This window comes from Salvelinus sp. IW2-2015, unplaced genomic scaffold (genome assembly GCF_002910315.2).
Source record: "Salvelinus sp. IW2-2015 unplaced genomic scaffold, ASM291031v2 Un_scaffold516, whole genome shotgun sequence".
NCBI classification, from domain to species: domain Eukaryota; kingdom Metazoa; phylum Chordata; class Actinopteri; order Salmoniformes; family Salmonidae; genus Salvelinus; species Salvelinus sp. IW2-2015.
The window spans coordinates 688,788-707,370 of record NW_019942567.1 but is presented as its reverse complement, the minus strand read 5'-3'; the positions used below and the strand labels follow the sequence as shown (position 1 = coordinate 707,370).

The 18,583-nt window shown below is 40.9% G+C and overlaps 3 protein-coding genes across 3 annotated transcripts; all 3 read right to left on the bottom strand.

Moving 5' to 3' along the window:
• Positions 1-4,245: 4,245 nt before the first annotated feature.
• On the bottom strand, positions 4,246-5,258 carry LOC112068457 (brain natriuretic peptide-like). The gene is made up of 3 exons (XM_024135616.2): positions 5,083-5,258; positions 4,632-4,926; positions 4,246-4,456 (listed from the first exon to the last, which is right to left on the bottom strand). The coding sequence occupies exons 1-3, from the start codon at positions 5,197-5,199 to the stop codon at positions 4,440-4,442; spliced, it is 429 nt and encodes a 142-aa protein (XP_023991384.1). The 5' UTR covers positions 5,200-5,258; the 3' UTR covers positions 4,246-4,439.
• Positions 5,259-10,145: 4,887 nt separating this feature from the next.
• On the bottom strand, positions 10,146-11,741 carry LOC112068456 (ventricular natriuretic peptide-like). The gene is made up of 3 exons (XM_024135615.2): positions 11,529-11,741; positions 11,005-11,314; positions 10,146-10,613 (listed from the first exon to the last, which is right to left on the bottom strand). Exons 1-3 carry the CDS (start codon positions 11,637-11,639, stop codon positions 10,585-10,587), a joined length of 450 nt encoding a protein of 149 aa, XP_023991383.1. The 5' UTR covers positions 11,640-11,741; the 3' UTR covers positions 10,146-10,584.
• A 686-nt stretch (positions 11,742-12,427) lies between these two features.
• On the bottom strand, positions 12,428-13,390 carry LOC112068455 (C-type natriuretic peptide 3-like). Its single transcript, XM_024135614.2, has 3 exons — positions 13,172-13,390; positions 12,681-12,984; positions 12,428-12,515 (listed from the first exon to the last, which is right to left on the bottom strand). Exons 1-2 carry the CDS (start codon positions 13,259-13,261, stop codon positions 12,688-12,690), a joined length of 387 nt encoding a protein of 128 aa, XP_023991382.1. The 5' UTR covers positions 13,262-13,390; the 3' UTR covers positions 12,428-12,515; positions 12,681-12,687.
• Positions 13,391-18,583: the final 5,193 nt, after the last annotated feature.

Genomic DNA, 18,583 nt, shown 5'->3' with positions numbered 1-18,583 from the left:
GCACACTCTTGGCATTCTCTCAGCCAGCTTCATGAGGTAGTCACCTGTAATGCATTTACATTTTAACAGGTGTGCCTTGTTAAAAGTTAATTTGTGGAATTTKTTTTCTTAATGCGTTTGAACCAAACAGTTGTGTTGTGACAGCGTAGGGGTGGTATACAGAAGACAGCCCTATTTGGTAAAAGACCAAGTCTATATTATGGCAAGAACAGCTCAAATAAGCAAAGAGAAACAACAGTCCATCATTACTTTAAGACATGATGGTCAGTCAATATGGAAGATTTCAAGAACTTTGAAAGTGTCTTCAAGTGCAGTCGCAAAAACCATCAAGCGCTATGATGAAACTGGCTCTCATGAGGACCGCCACAGGAAAGGAAGACCCAGAGTTACCTCTGCTGCAGAGGATAAGTTCATTAGAGTTAACTGCACATCAGATTGCAGCCCAAATAAATGCTTCACAGAGTTCAAGTAACAGACACATCTCAACATCAACTGTTCAGAGGAGACTACGTGAATCAGGCCTTCATGGTTGAATTGCTGCAAAGAAACGACTACTAAAGGACACCAATAAGAAGAAGAGACTTGCTTGGGCCAAGAAACACGASCAATGAACATTAGACRGGTGGAAATCTGTCCTTTTGTCTGATGAGTCCAAATTTGAGATTTTMGGTTCCAACCGCCATGACTTTGAGACGCAGAGTAGGTAAACGGATGACCTCCGTATGTGTGGTTCCCACCGTGAAGCATGGAGGAGAAGGTGTGATGCTTTGGTGTGCTTTGCTGGTGACACTGAGTGATTTATTTAGAGTTCAAGGCACACTTAACCAGCATGGCTACCACAGCATTCTACAGCGATATGCCATCCCATCTGTTTTGGGCTTAGTGGGACTATCATTTGTTTTTCAACAGGACAATGACCCAAAACACACATCCAGGCTGTGTAAGGGCTATTTGACCAAGGAGGAGAGTGATGGAGTGCTACATCAGATGACCTTGCCTCCACAATCACCCGATCTCAACCCAATTGAGATTGCCAAGAGTTTGCAAAGCTGTCATCAAGGCAAAATATAAAATAGCTTTAACACTTTTTTGGTTACTACATGATTCCATATGTGTTATTGCATAGTTTTGCTGTCTTGTTCTACAATGTAGAAAATAGTCAAATTAAAGAAAAGCCCTTGAATGAGTAGGTGTGTCCAAACCTTTGACTGGTACTGAAGATGGTAGATCATAGTTGATACTAAAATCTTGAGTTCACAAATGTTTTCTATTCTACTTGCTATAACAATAGCATGTGTCATAATAGTATCACAAGTCATCACAATAGTGGTTCACGACTTAAAAAGAGTTGCCATGACTTCAAATGTTAAGTTGCCTCAACATGCATCTTATAATGCAACTAAGTTGACATAACTTAAGTAGGTAACTCGTCTGTTGAAGTTAAAACAAGTACACATGTTTTTCTGTGTACTGTATATACATCAACTAACTGTACTACAGTAGCTACCTTTTTCAGGACGGCAGCCTAGGCCACTTGAGTTCCCGATGCGGTTCATCCTGGCTCCGAAGCACCCGGTGTAAGCTTTACTCCTGGTGGCCATGACCAGGTCCTGCAGCCGGCCCCTCTGACTCTGCGCCCCGCTGTAGCTCCCTTCTGCAGCTGGCTCCCGGACGTCTGAGAGCAGAAGCCTCTGTGGGGGCTCTGGGGCCACGTCTCACCCTGGGCTAGCCTGACTGTGTTGGTGCTTTGGGTTGGCACCCTCGTAGTCCACCGCAGCCAAGGTCTCCTCGAATCGCTCCAGTAGATTCTGTAGAACAGGGAATTGACGTGGACGTCACAATATTTCACGACTTGATTTAGTTGCAGTATCCTGGGCACTGTTTTGGTCATCTATCACAGACAAAAAAGTTCCTGAAGCCATTGACATGAAGGCGATTCAAAATGTATTTCCCTTCAAATACAAGAAACCTTCATTCCAAAAGAAGTCTAGATATTTTACTCAAAAGATGGTTTTGAAGAGCGCATATTAGGTCAGACATTTTGTCTTTGACTAGCTGTTGTTAGATCACAAAAGTTTCCAGGCCCTTTGTCAAACAACCATCCATCAATCCAATTCAACACAACTTTATTATCAATTCTACCAGGGACAAAGAATCAGTGTGCCCTACCTAAATCAACTGACTGGACTAGTAGCTACCTATCTTCAATTGGGCCAAATTGCTAGCAGGGTAGGGTCTGCCCAACACATGGACTGCCATCAACGTCTGCTGATACAGCAGGACCAGAAGTCCCCATGAGGTGGCCTTCCTCGCCATGCCTGATTCTGTTTAGGCTCTGGTTTGTTAGTGCTAAGGCAGGTTGTTAGCCAAGCACTCTCTTATTTAGGCACTTAGACATAACACACACACACACCCACAGAGGAGACGATCTGGTGTCAGTGGCTCATCATTTTGTGCATTGTCTGAAGTGCATTCTGACACCTCTGTCTGATAAGGCTGCTGGTAAAATGTCATTTTAAGTGGCAGCTGGCTGGTGACTAATGTGTGTTCGTGTGTGTGAGAGCATACTCATGGTAGGGCCCGGTCACACAAACAGTGTGTGACCTCAGGATCAGTCTTYGGGGCCTGCGCTCAGACATGGCCGTGTGTTGCCGGGAATCCATCCGCTACACAAATACTTGGCATTGCTCTCGCTACAAACCCTAAATATGCCATAGTAGGTTAAAAGCATGCTCTGCTAGTCTATATATAGTGGGGGTTTATTTATGAAACATTTCTCCAGGTTAGAATATGTTTTAGGGAATGTTACTTGCATCATACTGGCTTACTTGGCAAACATAACATACATAAAGACATGACAATAATAATGACATAATGACAAGGCAAAAATAAACAATTAATAAGTGTTAGGTATAGTCCTAGGAAGCCTGTAGGTACCTCAATAACCTTTAGTTCTGTCTAAATGGTGTGTAATCCACACCTTTAATTGAACAAACACTTACATTGGCCTAGTTTAGAATGGTTAAAGCATCCTTAAAATAAGCAGAATATCTTTCTTTGAGTGTGTGGACCCACTTTATAGTGTTTTCTCTTGGAGGGGTTTCCTCATTATCTTGCATGGCCCAAAAGAGAGAGACCTATGAGAGGCAATGCATGACTTAATTAATCTTGAGTGGTGGTATTTACGAGTCGTCAATAATAAATAGTCTACTTGTGTTGTGGRAATAGTTACCAGGCCCTCCTATCAGTATTATGGTAAAGCATGTGAATTGTCTGCTAAGGGGACTGTTGTTGGGCATTCACTGATATATGGATGAGAATCTTGGGTGCTAAATATCAGACTACATATCTCATGTCCTATCCATGTCTGGCCAGAGTCATGGGTTTGTCAACGTTGTGAAATCATGGAACTATTGAACCAAAGTATAAAGTTACACGTCAAAAATACGTCTGGATGAGTCAGAGGGGTAGCCGAAGACTATTTCCCGAGCGTTCTCTCTCCATGGTGCTGAAATAACAATAGCAGTGCTGAAGACGGTGTTGAAGCAAACCTCGAATTTGAGGTTTATTCCTTGTGATTTTACTTAGAACCAAGTTGTCACTTCTGCTGCCGCTCCCCTCCCCTCCCCTCCCCTCCCCCCCGGCGCTTGAGGGCGCCAGGCTGCCCTGCATCACGCACTCCTTCCATCCATTACGCACACCTGCCTTGCCTCGTCACGCGCATCAGCGATATTGGACTCACCTGGGCTCACTCATCACCTGTTATTACCTCCCCTATATTTGTCAGTTCCCCAGCTCTGTTCCCGCTTCTGCATTGATTGTCTTTTGTTTGTGTTACCTGTTTGCTGACGCTGTTCCTGTCTCGTTCCATGTCCGTTATTTATTAAATGTTTTACTTCCCGTACCTGCTTTGTCTCTCCAGCGTCAACTCATGTGACACAAGTCGTTTTTATTTGTATCTCCCGTAATGTATTGTTCTGTGTGTTTTTATTGTTCTGTGAGGGTCACCCTGCTAGGTCTCTTGTGAGTTAGTGGGCTATGGGCAGGTCATCCRAATTGATAATCACCTGACTCAGTTTGGCTTATGATAGGCCTATGAATAGGATCCCAAGATGTTTAGGCAAACTTCACATCTTATTATTTTCCTCATTGATTATTCAGCCTGAACCTATGACTTAGGCATTCTGTCATTTTGAATAACACATTTTTCCTAATGGATAGTATAGAAAGTAATCAGACAAAACATTTCATGAGCAATTGTAAACATTTATTGTACACCAATGACACCATATAAAGAAACATCTTGCATTGGTTCAAATAAATACATTGGCAATAAACAAAATGTAATAAATTGAAAATAAATAGGTAGCCTACAGACTATAAATAAGAATACCCCTTGGTAAGTATTTCCTTTGCTGTTCCAGGTAATGTGTAAGACTTCATCTTCTCTTTGGATCTGAAAATAGAGAAACAAGAAATTAGCCAACAATTTTGTCTCTCAACATAACTCTCACAATGGATATTAGTCAAATTAACCACGCGGTTTTGGAGTCGACTACTTGGACCCTATTTGATTAAGAGATTTCGTCTGATGCACAGTAGTCTATGATATTAACCTTAACTATACCCACTGTATTTGCCAACCGTGTTGCATCCAAGAGAGCTCATTGAGCCGATTCGGTCTAGCCTTCGCCCGAAGCAGCCCGAGTATCTCTTCGATGTTGAGTCGTTTCGGACAGTTTTCAGGTCCCGAGCCGAGAGGAACTCTCTTATTGCGGATTTGTCGAGTCGGTTTTGTTGTTGCTCACTCTCATCCTCTGCAACCATTGCGATGGCTTCGAGAGTCATGTCGTCCAACTTTTCTGTGGRGACCCGCTCAACCTCGCTCCGCTCAGGAATGGACTCTTCAAGTCGATGGAGAAGTACCTAAAATGCCAAAAGCAAGTTTCAACAAACGGTTTCAATGGTATCTATCCTTGGACTTTAACGTATAGGAAATATAAACTACATGATCTATCCGCAACAATATCTCTCAAAGGCGTAAAAATTTGCCTATAGGCCTATAGCCTAAAAGGGACTCACCTTTAAGACATCCATGTCATCATTGGTCAGTAACCCATTGTAGACAGGATATGCGCTGAGCAGCGGCAGATTTAAGAACAGGATAAGGCCAAAAAGAGGAATGTTGGAGAGCTGCATTATTCTCTTTCTTCTTCAGTGAAGGTGAAGTGATGTGTGAAGCTTGTTTATTTTCTTCGTAGTTGTCGTTGTTTCTACACACCTACCGCATGGTCTTTTATATCTAGTCTGACACGCACAGTTATGCGAGGAATTGGAGTTGCATGCCAACACCTGATTGTGATAACAGTAGCTGTCGGAAGCAACTCCTTTTAAAGCGTTGTCTTCCTAGATAATGGGGCATACCCATGACATAGGCCTAGTCAGTTCAATCCTTTCTTTAGAAACACACGTTCATAAATTGGCGAACATATTGTAAGAGATTGTTGACTTGGAGTAGGCCTACAGGAAGTCATAGGCTTAACACYGGCTTTGCCAACAGTGTGCCGCTTTCTAGCATTGAGGACAGACCTCGCGCCTTGTTTATTGTTACTAWATGTGGCGATTATTCATGATTAAGTCATTGTGAAGTTCTTAGTAAATCGCAATGATTCAATGACTATATGTCAAAAGCCTATATGGGTTTTAGGTAAACCATATGCATAAAAGTGAGTTTAATGAGATATACCCAGGGGTGGACTGGGACAAAAATTCAGCCCTGGCATTTCAGCCACATCTGCCCGTATAACTGCATGCGCCCACACAGGCAGTAACGCTACTGACACATAACATAGGCAACTATAGTACAGCTTTTCTCAACTTTTACTGTACCAGTGACCGGTGAAACATAGTTATCCTTTTTTAACCAGCTCATGTTTTAAGACAAATAGAACATGTAAAAGCACCACTACAACTCACCACTATAACTGTGTCTCTGTTGCCTCCCTGTTGTGCTGTCTGTCTCTGCATCTTCTCTGCTGTGCCCTGTCTCTGTCTGTCTGCCACTCTGTCTCTGTCTTTGCTTCTCATTGTGCTCCTCTGTTGCCTGTCTGTCTGTCTGTCTGTGACTCCTAAGTGTTAATTGCTATTACATACACTATAGAGACAACATATTAAGGAACTGGCAGTGCATCTGTGTCTCTTTGTTTTCTTCCTACCTCCACTGTACTCACCTCTGAGCTGTCTCTGCTAAGCCTAGCAWCCTTTCCCACAGCACTGGCACCAGAAGACCAGGGGACCACACTGCCTGTGCTGGGCGAGCAACATCCTAGTTGTGAATGAATAAACACATTTCTTAYATACAAAATAAAGATTACTGAATAAATGCCAAATAGATGACCATTGGCTCATAATACCTTATGAAAGCCTAACTACTTATATTGCAAATATAAGTGCCTGGCTGTCATACATGTCCCCCCTAATTACTGTTACATATATAATATAGAGCCAAAATATCAATAAACTGTCAGTGTGTGTCTCAGTCTGTGCAGTAACACTTTATTTTAAGGGTCCATAACAAACTTAATATAAGACATTTACAAACCGTTTGCTCACCATTTATTAATCATTATTCCCACATTTGTAAATGTTTGTAAGCTAGTTATTCACACATGTAAATATACTTCCTTAAACATCCTGTGTTCTGTGCTTGTTCTTTTACCAGGTACTGCAGGAATGTCTACCAATAGCATGCCCATATTTTTGTGAGAAATTACACTGGTCAGTCAAACCATTTAGCAAGTATTTATAAAGTATAAATACCACTCACCTTAGATTAGGCACTGCAAAAATARTTCAGTATKCATACAGTACATTAGACAAAGAAGAAAATCTTTCAATTAGTGCATGTCAAGTGTTCCCTCTGTGCACTTAGTTAATGTGTGCTGGGATGAAGCGGACACAGAAGCTCTTGTCAGAAACACACTTTATTGAATTACCCTTGTAAATTGTTTAGTGCATTCATGTTTCCTCATATATCTAGTAATTCATTTCTCCTAAATATATACATTGCCGGTCAAAGGTTTTAGAAAACCTACTCATTCAAGGGTTTTTCATTATTTTTACTATTTTCTACATTGTAGAATAATAGTGAAGACATCAACCCTATGAAATAACACATATGGAATCATGTAGTAACCAAAAAAGTGTTAAACAAATCAAAATATATGTGAGATTCTTCAAAGTAGCCACCCTTTACCTTGATGATAGCTTTGCACACTCTTGGCATTCTCTCAACCAGCTTCATGAGGTAGTCACCTGSAATGCATTACAATTAACAGATGTGCCTTGTTAAAAGTTAATTTGTCGAATGTTTTTCCTTCTTAATGCCTTTGAGCCAAWCAGTTGTGTTGTGACAAGGTTGGGGGGTATACAGAAGATAGCCCTATTTGGTAAAAGACCAAGTCTATATTATGGCAAGAAGAGCTCAAATAAGCAAAGCGAAACAAKAGTCCATCTTTACTTTAAGGCATCAAGGTCAGTCAATTCGGAACACTTCAATAACTTTGAAAGTTTCTTCAAATGCAGTTACAAAAACCATCAAGCGCTATGATGAAACTGGCTCTCATGAGGACCGCCACAGGAATGGAAGGCCCAGTTACCTTTTCTGCAGAAGATAAGTTCATTAGAGTTACCAGCCTCAGAAATTGCAGCCCAAATAAATGCTTCACAGAGTTCAAGTAACAGACACATCTCAACATCAACTGTTCAGAGGAGACTGCATGAATCAGGCCTTCATGGTCGAATTGCTGCAAAGAAACCACTACTAAAGGACACCAATAAGAAGAAGAGACTTGTTTGGGCCAAGAAACACAAGCAATGGACTGGTGGAAATGTGTCCTTTTGTCTGGAGTCCAAATTTGAGATTTTTGGTTCCAACCGCCGTGTCTTTGTGAGWCGCGGCGTGGGTGAACGGATGATCTCTGCATGTATATTTCCCACCGTAAAGCATGGAGGAGGAGGTGTTATGGTGTGGGGGTGCTTTGCTGGTGACACTGTCTGTGATGTATTTAGAATTCAAGGCACACTTAACCAGCATGGCTACCACAGTATTCTGCAGCGATACGCCATCCCATCTGGTTTGGGCTTAGTGGGACTATCATTTGTTTTTCACCAGGACAATGACCCAACACACCTCCAGGCTGTGTAGGGTCTATTTGGTCAAGAAGGAGATTGATGGAGTGCTGRATCAGATGACCTTGTCTCCACAATCCCCCGACCTCAACCAAATTGAGATGGTTTGGGATGAGTCTGACCGCAGAATGAAGAACAAGCAGCCAACAAGTGCTCAGCATATGTGGGAACTCCTTCAAGACTGTTGGAAAAGCATTCCAGGTGAAGCTGGTTGAGAGAATGCCAAGAGTGTGCAAAGCTGTCATCAGGGCAAAGGGTGGCTATTTGAAGAATCTCAAATATAAAATATATTTTGATTTGTTTAACACTTATTTTGGTTACTACATTATTCCATATGTGTTATTTCATAGTGTTGATGTTTTCACTATTATTCTACAATGTAGAAAATAGTACAAATAAAGAAAAACCCTTGAACGAGTAGGTGTTCTAAAACTTTTGACCGGTAGTATATACTGTTGTTCTTTTCTTCTTTTGCCAGTGTCATGAGTATTTACTGTGAGCAAGGTTAATTATGTGTCTAGGAAATATTTGGTCAAGTTGCATTGTTGCACATTTCAGTTTCATATTTAAATGCAGTAATTTATCCTTTTGCAATCCTCCAAGTGGATGCGATGTTCAGGTGCACATGAACACTTGCTACACTGACAAGAAAGAAGGTGTTTATTTCCTTATTGTAATGCATCCTGTGTTTGAAGTTCACAAGTCTGGGAGCTCCATGTCTTGTCTGTCATGTATGTGCTTAATGGGAGCACGGGCGGGTGCTCGGCTCCATAAGTAATACGTTTTGCTGCTGCTTGTTGACCTGCAGAACTATCATTATTAAATATGTATTCATTAATTGAAAGTATTCCTGTTTTGATGATAAGCCAGGAATGTTTAAGATGCTTATTTAGACAGAATATGTAAATGTGGGTATGATGAAAATGCCTCTTACATGATTTAAATCCATATTTGGGTAAAGAGCTCCATGGTTAATGGTATGGGCCATAGGAAGGGGCCATGGGTGTAAAGCTATAGCTGTTTCACCTGATGGTTTCAGTTATGTTCAAGCTCTGCTATGTGAGCTGTGTGGGGAGGCTGTCCCTAGCCTCTATAATCCAATCTGCTATAGTTYGTTTGGCAGGATAGGCCTGATTGAGGCTTAGGTTTTTGATTTGTATTCAAACCTGTATTTTGAGTGTTTATTTTGTAAATACCTTTTGTAGATTATTTAAATATTAATTGGATTTCTCCATTCACCTGYAACCACCTTTCACTGATAATAAACTGGACACTATTTTGCACCTGATCCTGCTGCCTCCTGCTAATTACTGCGCTTAAGGCTGCTCCAACATCTGGTCCCTATCGCATGTGCATTTTAATATATTTTAATAATTTAGACATCATTTCGCTCATGTGTGTGTCTAAGGTGTGGTGTGTGCTGGACCCTGGGCCCTGGGCAGATGCTCTCTCTAKAGACCTGCCATATAGATTTTGAAGTTGGACTTTTGTTGCGTTATTAAATGGTGTCATATCGATGTGGAATAATAGGCTACTGCATCTGTCACATTCTTGTATCTGAACTTGCATTTACTTTTGTAGTGTCAGTAACTTTACTTTTTACAATAAACAATGGGAGACTTTCCAATTTACTGGTCCAACAGCAATAGTTGGGCTTATAATGAGAKCAAATTCGTTAACTGTGTCATACTACTTGTCTACAAGAATGCGACATATTGTTGATAAATCGTTTTATCATAATAATCCTCCGATTATTTGGACCTCATGTGCTTTCATTGCAGCGCTGGTTGAGAGGATAAACTATTCCTTGTATTGCAGTAAGTAGTTCATTAGAAGGTATGACTTGAATTGATCTCATTATCTTTCTCTCTGTGTGACCACTAATGTGACCAACTATGGAAGGCTATAATGTGTTTAATTCATAAGAAATATAGAATTGGATAATTGATCATAAAGAAAAGTTCCACATCTAATAATTTATTACAAATAATGCCATCTCACAACATGATCAAACATATACATCGATTTGATACACACAAGTGAACAATACTGTACAGGCGTCCAACACATAACAAATGCGTTGTYTTAGGCATTTCTGGAGAGTGCGATTAGCAATAAAATTGTCCTTTTCGTGGTAGAAATACAATATGCATGTCCAATTGTCACTGACAMTCTAGAAACCAACCAACACAGAAATTAAGAGATGTAATTTAGCATGTTTTAATATCGAAATTATTTAGTATAAATTCGTTTGTGAAATACACATTTCTCAGTTTAGGACTATTGTTTGAAGGGGAAAAAATGCATTCTCCAGAATGCCAGGGAGAGTTCCACGGAGGTRAGACATGACGCAGTTTTTTTTACGTCCATGAATGGGTAGGCCTACAATGTTCTTCAGTTCCCTGATATTATCTTCTTGTTACCTGCAAATACAAATTAAAATCYTATAATAATCAACTGATTAATTTCATATTTTTGTGGTTATATTGTTGTCAAACGTCACCATGCAGAAGTTCAAGTCATAGCCCAAAATGATATCAATGAATAATGAATATACAGCCCTTTCTTGATCATAATAATGTAATGGAGTTAATATCGATGTGTGTGTGATCTTGCAACAACCTTTATGTTATGTCTTACAATAGACAGAGCTATGCGTAAAATCAATTCGTGCGTAAAGCCAATACATTTTACGCATACCTTTTAGCCCCAAAGTATGGACATTTTGCACACAAATTGACATGATACTACATTCTTGTGCTTATTTGTACGTTTTTAAAGGCATTCCACTCAAATAATTGCCTTCAAATATACCAGTCTTGACGTTATTGCACCCCAGTCCGCTCCACGAGCCGATTCTCTCAATCCGGTTACCGAAACAGCTGTTGAACGATTTGGCCGTCCTCCTCAAACCGATTAGATCTTTCAGACGTGACACCACAGGGCTTTCGGGGGCAATTATTTTGGCTGCGTTGATTACCATTCTCTCCTTCTGCCCCCGGATCGCCGCGGGCGAGTTCTCAATATCCWCCATATCGGCTGCGTCCACGTCCTCAGACTCTGACGGATAAACGTCATTTTCCTCGTTAACCGTCAACTTGTCCTCGAGCCGCTGGATCAGGTCCTATAAGTGAACAAATGGCGCGTATTAATGTCACGTAGTCATAACGTATTACTTTGAAAGGTGATTTAATATAGAATGTAGGCCTGTGCGCATATAATGTATGCTGATGTCACCAGTTACACTTTGTCTGCAGAAATTACACAATTCTAAGAACTTAAATGAACTTGATTGCCTTTTTTTATGTTTTTGTACTGCTTGTAACTGTATGTCCTACCTTGATATTTTCCAACTCTTGAACATTCCTACTGGCATATAGATTTTCCCAGCTCACACTGTGCGTCATTATTAATACGATATATCCAAAGAAAATATGCAYTTTTGCCATTCCGATAACAATCCCCTGTGGTCTTTTTGAGGTGTTTCAGATATCCCGTTCAGTGTTTTAATGACGGGATGACTAGGGGCTCTTTTTATGTAGACCCCTTGCCTCAGACAGTAGCTTACTTATCAAGGACTGCATGTTATGACATAATTCAGCTTGACATTCCGTCGCCTTGACAGTGATAAGGGAGCAGGGTTGTGTGCGACGCCCGGACCGACTGCCTTTTAAGATAATATTTTGTTTGGACCATTATTTGGACTGGATAGGCTTATTTTCTGTAGAGTTGATGGTAGCTGTTGAGGTGTCATCTTTATAGTTTGTCTTTGGGGGTGAGAGAAGGAGGAGGATGGGAGATTAAGAATTGGTCAGGTGGAGGATGGAGAGGTGAGAAGGAAGTTGCGATAGGCTACTGATCGSTGTTGGGTGTTATGATGATGATATTGGCAAGTCAGAAACAGATGCTTCACTTGCTTGAGTGAGGAGAGCGTAAGTCTCGGTATGCCAGACCATGATTGTAAAAAAAAACCGGAGACAATAAAACTCACAACAAAGTAATTTATTATGCAAAATATTTATTTCAACGCATTAGGCCACAATCTATCGCAAGTCTGCACGTTCTTTTTCTTACAAGAAAATAAATAGATAAATACATACAACAATAGTATATTATAGCAAGAGACAAAAATGAAAATTCATCAGTATACAGTTCTAAAATAATAACCATTTAAATATTCCAAATGCGAACCACACATTTAAATACATCTCATCACAAACGCCATTGTAAACTCTCAGTCGAGACTTTCTGAGGTGAAGAGGTTCATCCTTGTTGAAGAGTTCAAGTAAGGGTCGTTTCTTGTGCTCTGATCAACAGCCCAAACCCTGCAGAAACAACACAAAACATAGAGCTGGTCTTGAGAAACAATATTGCATTTATTTGATAGTTCAAATAAACACATTATAATATAAATTCAACTCCAACATACTGTAGCTACAGCTTGAATGGATAATCCCATTCGGTTGGATTAACGCAGAGGATAACCATACCTGTCCTTTAGCATCCAAGCCCACTGAATGACCCAATTCGCTCTAGCCTGACGCCGAAGCAGCTTCTCAGTCCACCCTTCTTGAACCGGCTCCACGAGCGCTTGGGGGTCGTCATAATGTCATTGAGAAGACGCGCAATTACGTCCTCCTTTCCCGTCAGCGCAGAATTCCTTGCGTCTTCGGAGTCCCAAGGAGGCACCTCTTCCGCGATGTTCTCTGTATTCAAGTCTTTCCCATCCACCCCCATCTCCTCCGACGCGTAATATGGTACACGACTCTCCTCCTCCAGAAGCTGTTTCAAGCTCTAACGGAGAGAAACCATGGAATTATTAACCTCAATGTCACTTCAAGCCACTTGAAACAGTCTTCCATCAATTACAATAATATATATATATATATACATACATACATACATATATGAATTGGTGGAATAAGAAGAACAGAAAAATAGCAATGATCAAGAGAGTTTGGCGCATGACGCTCCAGTTTACCTGTAGGTTTGACATGGGGTTGGCTCCTACCAAGTTCAGAAGTACAAGCGCAGTTAAACAGAAAAATGGGATATTTGAAATCATTTTCATGTAGTTCGTCTTGTCCCCTTCGCTCTGTAGGTAGACCAAATCCTTCCTCTTGCCTGTTCGCCTTTGGCAACTCAACGTCACCAGGTGCGCTTTTATATCTGTGCGTTTCGTCACGGAGGCCCAAGAAAACATGAACCGTGATTAATCTAGAGAGGAGCAGACAATGCTGTGGGAGTGTGTAGCTAATTCGACTGGATCTCCACCTCAATTGACATATGCCTAAAACTGTGACGCCAAGAGGGCTCTACCCAATTACCCCTGTCTCCATACCCGTGTCAAGAGATGCATAAAGGGGGCTATACCTCCAGCTAAACGTTTTATATGTCTCTGTGGTTCATTTGAGATGATGTTGTTGTGTGATACTTTCACAAGGAGAGACAGTGAGACAGACAGACTAACAGACAGACAGCCCTCTGGGCAAAAACTGYTTGAATCAATGTTGTCATTTCAACCCCCAAAATCTATGTGATGATGTGGAATCAATGCGGGAAACGGAATTGGATTAATAAAAAGTCATCAATTTCGTTTTTTTTTCACCCAACTTTTAACCTAAATCCATTGACATGGTGATTTATTTGTGTATTTCATGTTGAATTCACATTAGTTGACAACTCAACCAAATGTTTGCCATCTTCTGTTTGAAGACATTGTTTATCTTCTGCTCTCCTTGTGTCATTTGTGTCATTTGATGTGACATTTTTTATTTAACAATCAATGACCTCAGCAATTGTTAACTATAGTTCCCTAAAGAAGAAGTGAAAGGTGATGAAGAACATTGACTATTTGAGTCTTGAGGTGTGTCCCAGATGGCACCATATTTCCTATATAGTGCACTACTTTGGACCAGATCCCTATGGGCCCTGTGGGCCCTGTTAAAAGTAATGCACTATAGAGGGAGTTGGGTGCCATTTGTGACTTAAACAGGGTTTTGATATTTCACCTGCCCCATGCCCCATGTGTTTGGTGAACTTGGCATCAGCCTGAGAGTTATACAGTTGTTTAAGTGAAGAAACAGTGGTATTATGGTGATTATATGTTGATGGACAGACAGACAGACAACAGACAGACAGACAGCAACAGACAGACAGACAAACAGACAGACAAACACAGACAGACAGAAAAGACAGACAGACAGACAGACAGACAGACAGACAGACAGACAGACAGACAGACAGACAGACAGACAGACAGACAGACAGACAGACAGACAGACAGACAGACAGACAGACAGACAGACAGACAGACAGACAGACAGACAGACAGACAGACAGACAGACAGACAGACAGACAGACAGACAGACAGACAGACAGACAGACAGACAGACAGACAGACAGAAAGACAGACGCAGAAAATATGAAGTCCCAATGACCTTGAACAACATTTTATTCCATTTATTTCAAATGAAGTGGTTGTCATTCATTGAATAGGCTATTTATAGGCTACATACAGAAAAGTTGGTATTGGGAGTTTTTTCACAACCTATCACAGTGTCTCTTTTCAGTCTCTATTCAACTTTTATTGAACAAAAATTGATATCCAGGACCTGCTCAGGGACAATAGATGTGTGTATATACAGTTTTCCTATTTGGCATTGTGAGTTACCAAAACTCTACATGCATTACAATCATTCTGATACGTTTTGTCATCTCATCCACAGGAGTGAATGGGGTTTACACATCACATTTTTATCAAGCTCAAGTGATCCTAACATTGCTTCCCTAACCTCCTCCACTCCTAAGCAAGTCTTGCATTTGTTCTGTTATACTTGTTAAGAAGCATATGGATTTACAGTTGTTACTGCAGGCTGGTAACATTTCTCTAACTCAGTCTGGATCCCTCTCAATGAAGATGGAGTTATGACCTCTCCTCTCCTCTCCTCTCCTCTCCTCTCCTCTCCTCTCCTCTCCTCTCCTCTCCACACCTGGACACATTATATCCGTAAATAGTTACTCAGTAAGGCAGTGTTTTTATTTTTGTTTCTCTCCCTATCTTTGTAGGAAAGTCCAACCAGTGTCCATCAAGAAGTCATGAACACATGTTTTTTCCCCCTGTGGAGAAGTCTGCAGAAAATACCTTGAAACTAAGAAAATGTATTGAGATACGTCTTGGACAGTGTTTTAAAGATGTCTCTCTTGGCCTTCAGATACCAACCATACATTTCATACTTGGCCAAAGAGTCAGACATTTGCTGTTCTACTGTTCAGTAATCCTGTCTCATGCAAAAGATACTGTTGAAAACAAATCAAATCATGATTGCCCTTGTATCCATGGATACAGAAATGGATCTAGCCTCTATAACAACAATGCCTTAAGGCTGCTTCTACTTTACGTTATTGAAACATAAAGTGCCAAAACTGGAGAAAGCATCTATGCTATTATGCTATTCCATAATATAATACTGTTCTATACTGTTTGAACGGACCTTTTTTGGCCCTTATTGCTGTAATGTCCAATATAGAGAAGAGTTGAGAGTTCACATATTACCAGTGGTTTGTCATTTCAAAATGGGAAATGTGATGATGAATGTAACTGTATGGATCTTTGATGATGCTGAATGCTTGCAGTCCATGTTCATGAAAAGAACACAATAGAAATAAGTTTCCATATGTGTTCATGCAACTTTATACATACACTACCGTTCAAAAGTTTGGGGTCACTAAGAAATGTCCTTGTTTTCCATGAAAACATTCATGAAATGAGTTGCAAAATGAATAGGAAATATAGTCAAGACATTGACAAGGTTATAAATAATGATTTTTAATAGAAATTATTATTGTGTCCTTCAAACTTTGCTTTTGTCAAAGAATCCTTCATTTGCAGAAATTACAGCCCTGCAGACCTTTGGCATTCTAGTTGTCAATTTGTTGAGGTAATCTGAAAGGTTTCACTCCATGCCTCCTGAAGCACCTCCCACAAGTTGGATTGGCTTGATGGGCACTTCTTACGTACCATACGGTCAAGCTGCTCCCACAACAGCTCAATAGGGTTGAGATCCGGTGACTGTGCTGGCCACTCCATTATAGACAGAGTACCAGCTGACTGCTTCTTCCCTAAATAGTTCTTGCATAGTTTGGAGCTGTGCTTTGGGTCATTGTCCTGTTGTAGGAGGAAATTGGCTCCAATTAAGCGCCGCCCACAGGGTATGTAATGGCGTTGCAAAATGGAGTGATAGCCTTCCTTCTTCAAGATCCCTTTTACCCTGTACAAATCTCCCACTTTACCACCACCAAAGCACCCCCCGCATTGTATCCTCTATGATCCGGATTGTTATCCCTCTATGATCCGCATTGGTATTTTCCCTTTTTTATGATCTGGCATGTTATCCTTATGATCCCGCTATCCTCTATGATCCGCATTGTAAACCTCTATTGATCCGCTATGCTATTCCTTATCTGTATGATCCGCATGTATCCTTTATGATCCGCATTGTATCCTTTATGATTCGCGCATTGTATCCTCTATGATCCGCATTGTATCCTCCTATGATCCGCATTGTATCCTTTATGATCCGCCATTGTATCCTCTATGATCCGCATTGTATCCTCGTATGATCCGCATTGTATCCTCTATGATCCGCATTGTATCCCTCTATGATCCGCATTGTATCCTTTATGATCCGCATTGTATCCTCTATGATCCGCATTGTAACCTCTATTGATCCGCATTGTATCCTCTTATGATCCGCATGTATCCTTATGATCCGCATTGTATCCTCTTATGATCCGCATTGTATCCTCTATGATCCGCATTGGTCCTTTATGATCCGCATGTATCCCTATGATCCGCATTGTATCCTCTATGATCCGCATTGTATCCTCTATGATCCGCATTGTATCCTTTATGATCCGCATCTTGTATCCTTTATGATCCGCATTGTATCCTCTATGATCCGCATTGTAACCTCTATGATCCGCCATTGTATCCTCTATGATCCGCATTGATCCTTTATGATCCGCATTGTATCCTCTATGATCCGCATTGTATAACCTCCTATGATCCGCATTGTATCCTCTATGATCCGCATTTAACCTCTATGATCCGCATTGTATCCTCCCTTGGATCCTGCATTGATTCCCATTTCTTTATGATCCGCATTGTATCCTCTATGATCCGCATTGTATTGCCATTGAGAGTTGACACATCTTTGTATCCAACTGTGATGAAACGTTGACATCATTTCTTATTGATTCATCATAACACTGAGTGAACAAAACATTAAGAACAACCTGCTCTTCCATGACATAGACTGACCATGTTGAAACCAGGTAAAAGCTATGATTCCTTATTGATGTCACTTGTTAAATCCACTTCAACTAGTGTAGATGAAGGGCGGAGACAGGTTAAAGAAGGATTTTTAAGTCTTGAGACAATTGAGACATGGTTTGTGTAAGTGTGCCATTCACGAGGGTGAATAGGCAAGACAAAAATTTAATTACCATACCAACGGTATGGTGGTAGGTTTCAGGCACACCGATTGTTGTCAAGGAATGGAAAACGTTCCTGGGTTTTTCATGCTCAACAGTTTCCCGTGTGTATCAAGAATGGTCCACTACCCAAAGGACATCCAGCCAACTTGACACAACTGTGTGAAGCATTGGAGTCAACATGGGCCAGCATCCCTGTGGAACGCTTTCGACACTTTGAGTCGATGCCAAAACTAATTGCGCTGTTCTGAGGGCAGAAGGGTTGTTCAACTCAATATTAGGAAGGGTTCCTAATATTTGGTATACTCAGTGCCTTCAAACTATTAGCACCCTTTTCTTTTTCCGCATTTTTGTATTACAGTGGGATTCAAATGGTTTAATTGTCAATTTGTCAATGATCTACCACAAAACACCATAATGTCAAAGTGGGAAGAACAAATTCTAACATTTGTTTAAAAATGTATGAAAAATAAAACACTAATATAACTTGATTAGATAAGAGTGGGTGCAACTCAATACTGAGAAAGGTGTCTTAATGTTTTGTACACTGTGTATAATTGTATTATATTTAGCTTAGAGAGAGAGAGAGAGAGGCGAGAGAGAGAGAGAGGGCAGAAGAGAGAGAGAAGAAGAGAGAGAGAAAGAGAGGAGGAGAGAGAGAGAGGGGAGGGAGGAGAGAGAGAGGCGCGAAGAGAGAGAGGTGAGAGAGAGAGAGAGAGAAGAAAGGAGAGAGAGGGAAGAGAGAGAGGCGACGAGAGAGAGAGGGCGAGAGAGAGAGAGTGAGAAGAAGAGAAAGAGAGAGAGAGAGAGGGCGAGAGAGAGAAGAGAGACAACGAGCAGAGAGACGAGAGGCGTCAGACGAGAGAGAGAGAAGAGAAGAAGAGAGAAGATGCGAGA

Coding starts and splice junctions, on each gene's coding strand:
- LOC112068455 (XM_024135614.2), bottom strand. CDS start 13,261: ATGAAAATGATTTCAAATATCCCATTTTTCTGTTTAACTGCGCTTGTA. Junction 12,985..13,171: donor ACCCCATGTCAAACCTACAG/GTAAACTGGAGC, acceptor TCTCTCCGTTAG/AGCTTGAAACAGCTTCTGGA.